Source organism: Sciurus vulgaris, assembly GCF_902686455.1.
Source record: "Sciurus vulgaris genome assembly, chromosome: 4".
NCBI lineage: Eukaryota > Metazoa > Chordata > Mammalia > Rodentia > Sciuridae > Sciurus > Sciurus vulgaris.
In genome coordinates, this window is record NC_136464.1 from 53,702,020 (window position 1) to 53,715,050 (window position 13,031).

At 44.1% G+C, this 13,031-nt stretch overlaps 1 protein-coding gene across 17 annotated transcripts in view; it reads left to right on the forward strand.

Annotated features, from left to right (window-relative positions):
• The window catches only part of CAMK2G (calcium/calmodulin dependent protein kinase II gamma), a 58,329-nt gene that overhangs the window by 31,440 nt on the left and 13,858 nt on the right, over positions 1-13,031 (forward strand). For 11 of the 17 annotated variants that reach the window (XM_079135927.1, XM_079135932.1, XM_079135931.1 and 8 more), the window contains 3 exons: positions 38-80; positions 2,693-2,755; positions 4,709-4,752. In XM_079135927.1, the coding sequence (XP_078992053.1) occupies positions 38-80; positions 2,693-2,755; positions 4,709-4,752 (150 nt within the window). The remainder of the gene's footprint in view (positions 1-37; positions 81-2,692; positions 2,756-4,708; positions 4,753-13,031) is intronic. The other 6 variants (XM_079135937.1, XM_079135935.1, XM_079135939.1 and 3 more) reach the window with 1 other exon arrangement.

Below are 13,031 nucleotides of genomic sequence, written 5' to 3' on the forward strand. Positions count from 1 at the left end.
GAGTCTGATTGAACTCAGGACTCTCCTCTTTCCCCAGGGCGCCATCCTCACGACCATGCTTGTCTCCAGGAACTTCTCAGGTATGTTTCCCAGCTGAGCATTTTAATTCTGCCGAGGTGAGTGGGTCAGAAGTGGCGCACAGCCAGCCTGGGCAGTGCGGCTGTCTCAGGCAATTCCTTGAACAGGATTAACAAGGATCCTTTTTGAGGATTCTGCTGCTGCGTCGTCTTACTGAAATTCTTGGTGTGAGGGGAGGAGCCTTCACTTAGACTCAAATTTATGAATTTGTTCCTTAGAACCTCCCAAGGAGTAGCCTGCCCAGAATCCCATGTACTTTTTTCCCTATACATTTTTATTTAATTCCCTGAAGATTCTTAGCACTTTAAGATTATAGCCAGTCTAGGGTATTGGAGGATGTGCTGGAGGAAAAAAAAATCAAGATGAGGTATTATGACTTTTCTCAGTTGCCACCAACTAGGGTGATCTCTTTCCTCCTTATGACCAAGTAGAGATGACTAATAGAAATTATTCCAGATGTTTAGACCTTTTATGATGATTCAGGCTTAAAATATTTTCTCTGATACTAGCTATAAAAGTGAAGAACTAGAGACCAACCAGTGGAAAGAAAGGAACTTGCTTAGATTTACATGAGGAATCGTGAGTTGGGATCAGTAATTTGTAAGTCGCACTTGACATTATTTCTAAGATGCAAGACACTCCACTCCCCTTTGCCCCCTGCTTTTACTCCTACCCCCAACATTGTTTGCCCTCAGTTGGGAGCACGGTGGATTTTCTGTGAGAAAAAGATTAACATCAAGGCTTAAATTAAGACAGAGAAGTCTCTCCCCAGCTTGCTGTTGCCCTGATCTTCCTTCCCTCTAACCCCAGCCTCGCTATTTTAGTTCAAGAGCCCTTCTCATCCTCCTAACAAGACTCCCTCCCTTGCTTTCCTCCTGCATCGCCATGGAGAGAGGCTTGTGTGGGAGCACCAACCACAGTCAGGGTGGGCAGCCACTCTGGGCAGGGGTTGCTTCCTTGAGTTGGAGTCTTGACGGGTTTGGCTGTGCTGATTTCAGGTAACCCAAAGGCCTTGGCTTGGAGGAGGCCGAAGGCATGACAGCCTAGGGCTTCACTAACTCCAGCCCAAGAGTCACAGGCTCTGGGGATGTCAGGACTGGATAGTGAGCCCAGGTCGTGGGTCCATCCTGAGCCCATCCCCTGTGACTCTGGTTTGGGGGATCATTCTTATGTTGTGGTACCCAGAGGGAAAGGTTGTGGTCCCAGATTCTCCACTCAGAGGAGAATGGGAGTAATGGGCTGTCCATCTCCCACGAAGATGGAGTTGTGGCCCCACACTGTGCTTCTTTCCTCTAATTGCTTGCAGCTTCTACTTTCTGGGGTTAAGAGCCTTTTTAGAGGATGCTCAAGGGCATTTTTATGCTTCCCCTTGAGTGTCTACCTGTCTTTTCTTCTCTCAATTTAAATGCGAAGACAGGCTACTGCTTCTCCTTTAGCCTGGTCCATCAATAGCAAGGACCCTGTCCTTTGGCCTCAGGTCTCCATGTCACCCACCTGCAACCAACATTTCAGGAAATTGGTATCCTGGTTTCAGGAAATCAATCTCTCTGTTAGGACATAGTACTTTAATTCATCCCTAAAGAGCCTCCTGTTCTTGTTGCCCAGACCTTATCTGGTTTTGAGCCCACTGCCATGGATCAAAGGAGACACACACACACACACACACACACACACACAATTCTTCAGACATTCTAGGATGCCCTCTTCTGTCTCTGGAAATTTCTGCAGAAAAAGCTACCTACACATGTGTCAGGAGGAAAGGCACCTGTGTTTCCTTAGGCACAAACTAGGCTATTTCACAAGTATACCCCAAATAGGTGGGCCACATCTTAACCCTGAACTTTAATAGCCTGGTGAATGGTGAAATCATAGCTTCCATAGTATATTTCTTCAGAGGCCTTTGTTTTCTTTCTGTGGACTTGTTTCTTAGGCATCTTTACCTCAACATACTGAAGCATAGGCTGAGGAAAGCTGCTTCTCTTGGCTACCTCCCTTAAGAGGGAGGGCCCTGTGTCTCTGAGAAGTTGTGGGTCATGGGGCTGGACCCATCTGTAAACTTAGTTGTCCAAAGGCCATGCCTCCCCTTGGCCCTGAGTGCTAGTCTTTCTCCCATTCTGAATGTGGTGAGGGGAAAGGGCTGCTCTGTGCTAATGAGCTCATGAGCCATTAGATAATGGGCTCATTTATGTCCTAGGGAGGGAAGGACTAAAGGTGAAACTTGGTATCCTCGCAGCCTTAAGCAAGGCTGAGTCACCTCAGAAAGGGCATCTGCCTCTCACCAAGTCAGGCTTTTACCTGTGAACCCTCACCTGTGTTGGTCATGGGATAAGCACTAAATACATTTCCACAAAGTAGCTGTATGGTACTCCCTTCACCTTGTCCCAGCCTGGTCCTCTCAGGCTTCTGGACTGCTGCAGGACTGGCTGCACCTGCCTCATCGGCCTGCCTCTGGTGCCTCCGCTCCCCCAGCTCGGCTGGCTTGACCATGCCGCCTGGGCCCTGCTGTGTGTGGGCAGCCAGTGGTGTCCGTGCCTCATGCTGGGGCATGCTCGCTGCTGACTGGCCCCCGTGGCTTTGCGGCAGCTCTGTGCACTGAGAGATTGTATCCCCTCAGTTGGCAGGCAGAGCTCCGCCCCCGCCTCGCCTGCCGCGAGCGCCGCCGGCCTGGCCGGGCAAGGTACGTGGCATGAGTCCTCCCTGACCGCCTGCCTCGGCTCCCTGCCACCCCACCAGGAGGGCCAGCATGCCAGGCCCACTCACCAGGGAGGCGAGTTCCATGCTTGCGGGCTGAGATGGGCATGCCAGAAGGACCACCTAACTTGGCATCTGCGAGCGCATTGTTGTTACGGAGCCCCCTAACCAGCCATGCATGCTGGGCGCTTGCCAACTCTCAGGAGGCAATAGCCTGGGGATGTGGAGCTGGGAAGTAGGAACCTTCCCTCCAGGCGGCCTAGGGCCTGACCTGCAGAACTGCCCAGTACTAGGACTAGGCTTCTGCAGCACTGTTTAAGAGCCCACAGAAGAAGCCTTGCCCCTCAAAATTATGAAGTCTGGTGTTTGCAGGCCTCCAGGTCTGAAAGACTGTGGAGTTCAGAAGCCTCGGAATCAGCCATCCCTGGGTTTGGATCCTAGCCTTGCCACACTCTGAGCAAATCACATCAGCTCTCCCAGCCTTAGTTTCCTCATCTCTCTGAGATTCACAGATAATATGGTGAAGCTTAAGAATAGGTATGACAAAGGCTGTCAACCTTGCCTGTACATAACCACCAATTACCTGGGAGCTCCTAAAGAGTCCTGATGGCAGGGCCCCACCCCAGATAAACAAAATCAGAATCCCTAGTGGATAGAATAGGCATAAGCATTTTTTAAAATTCCCTGAGGAATTCTAGTGGGCAACCAGAATTGAGAACTGGCTAATGTAAACAAAGCCCTTACTAGTAAATATATTTTTAAAAAATTTCAAATGCAGCTTGATTGGAGATTGGACCAAATGCCCTTTTTTGGAGTCAGAATCTTGTGATGGAGGGACCCTCGTTCTCACTGGAGAAAGATGGGCCATAGCTTAGGTAGGAATGGCTACCTGAAGGGCAGAAGGGTAGCAGGTAGCAGTGACAACAGTGGTTAGTAGAGTACTTAAATCATGTACTAGGCACTCTGCTAAATGCTTTTCAGGAATGGTCCTTTTGGACTCCCATCAGTGCCCTGTGACCTAGATCCTATTTTATTTATCCCATTTTATTGCAAAATTATGGCTGAGAGAGGCTTACTCTCACAGGGTCACAGATCTAGTAGGTGGAACCAAGATATAAACCCAGGACAGTCCAGGTGGATCAGACAGTTGGGCTGATTCCATTTCCCTGTTTCTCTCGGGACTTGCCCACCCACTGCCTGCAGCCTTTGTGGCCAGCCAGTGTCACCAGCCTTCTGGTATGGAGCTCATCAGCCTTGAGCATTACTCCATGCCTGGCTAGAATCTGACAGCTCATTTTTCTGCTTAGCCCTTCCTCCTCATGAGTCCAGAGAGTCTGGGGAAAGAATGGCAGCTAGAACCCAGTAAACCTGGTGAGGTCCTACCCAGTGAAGGCTTCAACCCCTTGGCAAAATCCTCCTGTAGGTGGTCCTGGTTTCTGTGTCTGTGTCTGTCTGTCCTCACGTCTGGTCTCCTTTGTGAACTGTGACACTCTGTTTCTTGAGAACAGTCCGGAGATGTCTTGCATCCTTCCAGTGTGGCTATCTGGAGAACCTCCGTGGCATCTAGGAATGGAGCCCTCACCCTTTTACCCTGGCACTTTGCTTCTAGGCCTGGGTGGAAGCTCTCAAAGGCAGAGCTCCCAGTGCCCCCAGGCAGCTCCAGTACTGAACATGGTTTCTTCTCCTAAGCACAGGGTGTCTGTTTCTGCTGAGCCCACTTCCATAGCAGAGGAGATCCCAGGTGTCGTCCCGAAGGCCATGACACCACTCAAGATGCCCTTCGTGCAGAGGAACTACTAGGAAGGGTCTCTTTCAGGGGGTTTGGAGACCTCTGGCCCCCTTGTCAGATACAGCAGTCTCTTGCAGATCCAGTTGCCAGACTTCAGGTTAGGATGAGGGTAAGATGCAGAAGACATGACTTTCCTCTTTGTTTTCACAGCTGCCAAAAGCCTATTGAACAAGAAGTCGGACGGAGGTGTCAAGGTGGGTATCTCTCCAGCCTTCTGACCAGAGACTGGCCTCTCCCCGCCCAGTAGTTATTCTGGAGAAATCTAAGCACCTTGCTTCTCCTTTCCCTGAAAACCATCTACTTTTGCTATTCTGCTTTAAATTGGAAGCCTCTGTGCTCAGAAGAGCAGGTTCCACTGGCCTGGGAGGGAAGAATGGAGAGGTGTTCTTCCTTGATCCTAGCTGGGTGGGAAAGATGCAGGGGAAACAGTCCAAATTATAGAGCTGACCCTGAGCCTGACTTCCACACATGTGTTTCATCTTGAGGGCTTGACTCTCTGAGTTTTAAATACCATTTAATTAAACACCCACCTCCCCTATTCCATTTTTTTTTTTTTTTTTTAAGTACAACACTGTTCAATCAAATGAAAGCAAAGTTTGCTTGGGTAATTCAGGCAGGGTACAGGATTAGAAATCTGAAGCCACTTTTCTTTTGGTCTTTTTCATTTTCTGAAAAATACTTGCAGAACCCAGGTTAGATACCACTGAGCGAAAGCATTTTAAACTTTGTTGAGGTTAGGCTTCTAGGGAACCTGCCAAGAAGAGGAACAAGGTGCCTGCAGGGCCCAATAGGAAACCCTACTGTGAGTAGCTGCTCAGCTGAAGTGAAGAGAGCCTGGGGCTACCACAGGGCCCAAGGTGCATGAGGATGCTTTGGTGGCAGAAAGAGTCCTGGGACTGGGACATTGGGTAGGAGTTCATACTGTCCTAAAGCCTTCCAACGGACGCCACAGAGAATTTCAACCCATAAAATTATCCAAACCTTCGAATCTCCAACAAAATTTAAATTGGGCCTTTTTCCAGGATCTTTTGTCCACTGTTGAAATATATACACATGCCCCATTCCCTCCCCTCAGTCCCTTCCTTTTTCCCTTATTCTCTGCATGCCTGCTTTCTGTGTCCTTCTGCTCCTAGGAGGGGAGCTTGGGCTCTTTGCATACCTGCTGACATGAGGGTGCCAGGCAGCCCCCCAGTTCTGAACTCAAGCTAAATGGGTAGTCAAGTTAGGAAAAGGGAACAGGTTTAGTTGGAGAAAGATTTTGGATATTTCTATCTGGGGAAGAAGCTAAAATCAATCCATCTTTACAGAGTAGTACATAACTCTCAGATGTCTAGCTCTTCACACAGCTCTGAGAGGCACACAAAAGTGGTACAAGAGGTGATGTAGGTATGCTTTTACTCCATGTACAAACAGAAACAACATGTATCCCATTTGTTTACAATAAAAAAATAATAAAAAATAAAGGCTATCATAAAAGCAAAAAAAAAAAAAAAGAGGTGAGGAAAGCCAACACAGCTGGAACCAGCTAAGCAATACTGCTGGACCCCCCCATGAGATGGTCCAGGCCAGGAAGTTGATGGGATAAAGCTTTTTGGAGGAAGCCTAAGAGAAACAGGAAGATTGGAGCCAGTTTAGCCAATTGCCTCTAGGGTATGGAATTGGAGGTGAGGGCAGGGCAGAAAGAAACACCTTTCAGCTGTTACTTTGTACACTTAAATGTATTTTCTTTAAAAGGAGATGGTATTACTTCTGTAACCTAAAAACAAGAATATGAATTTTTTGAGTTCTCACAAATGTCGATGCTCTTCACCCAACTGGAACACAGGGTGTATGGTACAGAGATCTCAAAAAGACAACTGGGAGACAGTAGAATAAATCAGGCATAACTTTCCTATGTTCATGTGTGAATACATGAACAACGTAACTCCACATCATGTACAACCACAAGAATGAGAAGTTATACTCCCATGTATGTATAATATGTCAAAATACATTCTACTGGACTGGGGCTGTAGCTCAATGGCAGAGTGCTTTCCTAGCATGTATGAGCCACTGGGTTTGATCCTTAGCACCACATAAAAATAAACAAAGGCATGCTGTCCATCTACAACTACAAAAAAAATTTTTTTAAAATACATTATGAATCAAAATGTGTCTGTAAAAATAAAAAAAATATTTTAATTAAAAAATACATTCTATTGTCGTACATAACTAAAAAGAACAATTTTTTAAAAATATAGTTCTGGGGCTGGGGGCTTAGTTCAGTGGTAGAGCACAGCAAGTCCTTGGCTCAGTGTCCCCCACCCCCTGCCAAATATAGATGGGTCAGTCTGATTGAGTAGAATAATGGAGGTTTGTACATTAAACCTTAGAAAATATCACAGGCCACTGAGTAGGAAAATCTGTGGTAAGAATTCTGATAAATATTTGAAGGACAGGGGGTATAACTCCAGGGTAGAGCATGTGTTTAATGTGCATGTGGCCCTGGGTTCAATCCCCAGTACCAAGAAAGACAGAAGAAGACTTAGCTAAGGGCATATGAAGGAGTGTAAGAGGGGAAGAGCTAGACACAGTGGTGTCAATTAGAATTTTTTTGTAGCATCGAGAAGGAAAGGTGATTATAAATAGCAAGGGATAATAGAATGCTAATCAGAACAGGGGCTACCTTTATCTGTGGTCCACTTGCACCCTTGATGCTGGGAATCCAGCTCTAATCAGAGGTCTGTCTGAGGAAGCTTGTTAGATATGAGGGATTAAAAAAGGAACCATCAGATAATGTGAAGGTTTCCAACCTTGAATGTTAGACAAATTAGTGGTCCCTCTGCTAGAAATGGTAGTAGGTGTGAAGGAAATGGCCATCTAGATGGAAAGAGTTTTGTTTTTGACTATGTTAGGATTGAGAGAAAGGTGGAGTATGTAGATGGGCATATCTTTAAAGGCCCTGGGAACACCTGATACAGCCTGAGGAAGAGCCCAGCACTGAACTTGAGACTCACTTGAGGCCATCACACAGTGCACACCCCCAGCCACTACTTACTAGATGCCTGCTGTGTGCTCCAAGAGTTCGAAGGCAGCAACATCATCTACCCTTTTAGGTGTTTGTTCACAGTGGGGGAGAGATGAGGCAGCCACTAGTTCTGGTACAGTGTGATAAGGTGCCTGGGGAAGATGTGCACAGAACAGGCATTGGGGGAGTAGAGACATGAGCATCAAAAGATGAGGAGATCTTGAAGGAGATGGCTAGGAACTGAGTTTGAAGGACCAGTTTGGGTTTGCCAGGTTGTGGAGGAGGAAGGATATTTCAGGAAGAGGGAATAGCACATGTGAAGTTGCAGTTTGAAACTGCTCATGATTATGGGAACTTTAGTAGCTGCTGGTTGACTGAAGGGACAAGCAAATGCCAAAAACAGGATGTAAAATATAGCAGGGACTGCTGAGCTGGAGGGGAGAGGATGGATAGAGAGTCATGAAGAGATGGGTTTCTCAGTTGGGTATAATGGCACATACCTGTAATCCCAGTGGCTTGGTAGGCTGAGACAGGAGGATCATGAGTTCAAAGCCTCAGCAAAAGCAAGGTGCTAAGCAACTCAGTAAGACCCTGCCTCTAAATAAAATAAAATATTCCCCAAGAATAGGGCTGGGGATGTGGCTCAGTGGTCAAGTGCCCCTGAGTTCAATGCCCAGTACCAAAAAAGAGAGAGAGAGAAAGAGAGATGGGTTTCTAGCCAGGTGTGGTGACACACACTTGTAATCCCAGTGATTTGGGAGGCTGAAGCATGGGGATCCCAAGTTGGAGACCAGCCTCAGCAATTTAGTGAGACCCTGACTCAAAATAAAAATTTAAAAGGGCCGGGGAATGTAGCTTAGTGATAAGCACCCCTGGGTTTAGTTTCTTTTACCAGAGAGAGAGAGGTTTCTAGCATCTAGAACTATCTAGATGCTAGTCCCCAAAATGAACATCAAGTGCAGCCATGTAAGATTAGATTAAGGAACTAATTAAAAATATACAGATTTCAGGTTACAGCCTGAAATTCAGATTCTAGAGGCCTTGAGTAGGAGGCAGAATCAACCAGTGAATTTTAATACTTCTACATGAATCTAAAGCACACAAAGGTTTAAAAGTCTGATAAAAGGACTATTTGGGGGATTATCTGCTAATAAGGAACTGGAAGAAGAGGTTTCAACAAAGGAAAGAACAAAGAGTTGGGAGAACAGAAAGTGTACAGTCATGTCAGATCCCACAGGAATATTGAGGAAGAACCTGGGCGGTCAGAGCCATTAAATAAATTGCTTTAAATGAGAACATGTGTGGGGAACCTAGCCCTGTTGTGTGTCCAGACCCAGACATGTGCAAGGCTCTTGTGAGAAAAAAAGTTTCAGGACCAAATAGCAGGTATTTAGGAAGGGAATGACCAAAATTAAAAGGCCAAGAAGAGATGGGCTGGGAAAATACCCAGAGCAGGTAGGATGTCTTTTTATTAAATAGTTTCTTCAACGAATAAGAATTCCTGCCTAAAACCCAGCAGAAAGATGGTCAAAGAAGTTGAATGGACCATCTGACATTGAGAAAGTAGACCTAGATAACAAGTGTAGAAAAACTTTTAACTTCACTAGTATCAGAGAAATGCAAATTGAAAGAAGGTGCTGTTTTTTGACTCTTAAGCTAATGACAGTAATGAAAAGCACAGTGGTGCTTTCTAATAAAGCCTGTGGTGAAAAGCCCTCCAAGTGTTCCTACCTTTTTTACTTTATAATTCTACTACTTGGAATTTTTTTCCTAATTGTCTTATTTTCAGAATAATTCAGAATAGGGAAAAGCTGAAAGCAGAAAGATGTTCAACACTTTTTTTTTATAACTGAAAAGATTGAAGACATTTCAAAACTAAAAAGGAAATGACTATGGGACTTCTACTTAATAGACTATTCTAAAGTTACTTGTTTTCATGAGCAAACAGTGGCAAAAATGCTTTATAGGAAGCGAAATAATATAGTGGGAAAATGTTTTACATTAAATGAAAAAGGTGAAATATAAAGAGACATAGGTGCCAGGCGTGGTGGCATACGCCTATAATCCCAGTGACTTGGAAGGTTGAGACAGGAGGATGGTAGGTTCAAGGATAGTCTGGGCAACTTATTGAGACCCTATCTCAAAATAAAAAGGGCTAGGGATGTAACTCACTGGTAGAGCCTCCTCAGGTTCAGTCCCCAGTACCACCAAAAAAGGGGGGGCTATTGTCTAAATTTTGTTTAAAAAATGTTTGTAGATACTTATTTGGTATATATTATGTGTAATATAATACAGGGGAAAAAAACTTGAAAGAACCTGAATAATCCTAGTTGCTTGGGATGCTGAGGAAAGAGGATCTTGAGTTTGCAGTCTGCCTGGGCAACTTTGAGACCCTGTCTCAAAGTAAAAAGTGCTGGGGACATAGCACAATTATAGAGCATTTGCCTAGCATGGCCAAGACCCTGGGTTCAACCCAGTTACTACAAAAAGAAAGAAAGGAGGCAGGGAGAATAAAAGGAAAAGGGAAGGGATAGGAAACCCATTGAAGTATAAATCATAACTTCACTGAGTGATGCAAATTTGTAAACTTTTATTTATTTTTATGTGGTGCTGCTGAGGATGGAACCCAGTGTCCTGCAAGTGTTAGGCAAGCACTCTGCCACTGAGCTACAACCCCAGCCCCAAATTTGGAAACTTCTTTAAAAAGTACATTTTTCTACACTTTCCACAGTTTTCACCTAGACTATGTATTACTATTACAACCAGTAAATCCAAATTCTCTTTAAATCAATACTATTTATTTTTGAATACTATTAAATATTTATTTTTAAATAAATAGTATTACACACAAGTCCTTGTGTGTAGCTTATAATTTTATTCTTAAATTATGAAAGGAAAAAGAATAGAAGGACAATAGGAGTTTGCCTCTCTTCTGTTTTCCAAATTGTTTGTAATGTGACTACAGTCCTTTTAAACTCCAGAACTTATATACAACAATTAATGGTATGGTTGCATGAAAAGTCTGCGTAAAGGAAAGGAAACACAAAGCTAGGTGTGCAGAGTTGGGTCTTTGAGGGCTCTCTTGAAGAGGGAGTTGTTTGGGGGGAGGCTGTGAAGTTGCTCAGAAGATCCTGAGCTTTCTGCATCATGGATAATTCTTCTATACCCCATCTTCCCTTCCCAACTTCCTCCCTCTTTTCTTCTGCTAAGTATCTGTAGGAAGGTTTCCTTCTCACTATTCAGAAGCTTACTTTGAGCAAGATGCTCAAAATAACTAATTCTGGTTTGAGCCTTGCGCTCTTGAATTTGGTTTCTTTGAAGGTGAATGCCAGTGACTCAGGGGATGTGGAAAAGTGAGAAGCTCTTCTGAGGACAAGACTGAAGGGATCACAAATGCTCAAATTCTGAGAGGCCTCAAGTTTAGAACCACTTGGCATTCTGCTAGTCCCAGGCCAGAATGGCTATCTAAGCTTTAAATAAAAAAGAAGAGCAGGGGGCAGTGACACATGCTTGTAATCCCAGCTACTTGGGAGGATGAGCAGGAATTTCTCGAGTTCAAGGCCAGCCTGGGCAGTTTACCAAGACCTTATCTCAAAAATTTTTAAAAGGGCTGGGGGCGTAACTAAGTGCTAGAGCATTTAAGAAGCCATAGGTTCAATTCCCAGCAACCCCCGACCAAAAAAATAAGTAAATAAAAGAAGAAAGCAAGAAAAGGGTATAGTTATCTCCTTAAGTGCTATTTGAATATTCATTTGCTTAAACTAAGTATGAAAAGGAGACTTGAACTCTTTTCCAGTGTAGGTTTTTTGTGTCTATGTACATATATATATATATGCATATGTCTATATACATATGCATATAAAGCTATATGCATATAACTTTTAAATAAACGTGAGACATGGTTCTTTAAAAGTGATCTGGCCTTTAAATAATGCTGCAGTATGCTGGTTGAGGAATGCAGCTGTGAATAGCTGAGGGCAAAGCCCTGAAAAGATGCAGAGAGAAGCTGAAAGAAGTGCACTAACCTGGGAAACAGCCTTGAAGTGGGAAAGAATGATCTTGGGTTCTCCTTCAGAACAGTTTAGGAAGAAGAAAGCCAGCTAGGAGAAAACTGGGAATATATTCAGCACGAGGCTGAAAGTTTTTCTGCTTTAAGGCAAGGTCCAGGAAAAGGCAACTGCAGTGGCCTTTGACAATGAGCCCCTGCAAATCACCAGAACCAAGACTGGGCCTGATGAATGAGTACCAAGCAGATTTCTTATTTCTGTGATTCATTGCAAGTTAGAAACCTGCACTCTGCTTTCATCTGGAGAAAAACCTATGGACTTTCCTTCAAAGCATTAACTTGGGTAAAGGATACCAGGAAATAGGTAGGAAGAAAGATGGGTGGTAGGTTTGTAGGTAGTGAGATATAAATTTTTTTTGACAGATAATTTTACATTTGGGCATATTCAGAGGGCTAATAAAAAAGAAGCCTAATTACATTTAGGATTTTCTTTTTTTTTTTTTTTAGCTCAAATTCTAAATTATGGACTATTCTTTTAAATATTTGTAGCCCCTTTCTTTCGATTATAATACATGCCCAAAAATGTTTAATGTTTTTCAGGGATTGGTGATATAGCTCAGTTGGTAGAGCGCTTGCCTCACATGCACAAGGTCCTGGGTTCAATCCCCAGCACCACAAAAAAAAAAAAAATGTTTTTCAAAGTAAAATGTTAGCTTTCTTGGGGGTAGAAACAATTTATCAGACACATTTACTGTATCCAGAACAGCCCTCAGTATTTGTTGGATGTCATTAAATGAATGCACAAGAGACAAAGAGACAGACAGACATGTTCCAAGAGGATTCTGTTTCCCAGTGAGTTAATTGTAATATACATAATTACCCCTCACCTTTTAGACACAGTGTTCTGAAGTATGTTTTTAGTATGTCATGAGGTCTTCCTTTTACTACTCTTGTTTCACATCTAGTTGAGGCTAAGGAATGGCTGCTTTGAGCATTCCCTGTGGCTTACATCTCTGCATGTTTATGGTCATGTTTTAACCACCAGTGCTCCTGTTCTTCTATTTCCCAGTAATTGCAAAAATGCAGTCAAAATTCAGATCTTAAACAAGCATGACCATACTATATATAGAAGGGGATGCCAACATTTAATTGTGAGATAATTTTCAAAAGCCCAATGTTTTTATCAGAAAAGCAATTTAGCGGTGCAGCAAAGTCTAGGTTCAGAAGTAAAATGTTATTAAAGCTAAGGATAGCTAGGCGTGATGGCACATGCCCGTAATCCCAGCAGCTCGGGAGGCTGAGGCAGGAGGGTCTCGAGTTCAAAGCCAGACTCAGCAATTTAGCAAGGCCCTAAGCAACTCAGTGAGACCCTGTCTCTAAATAAAATACAGAAAGGACTGGGGATGTGACTCAGTGGTTGAGTTCCCCTGGGTTCAATCCTCAGTACCCACCCTTTCCTT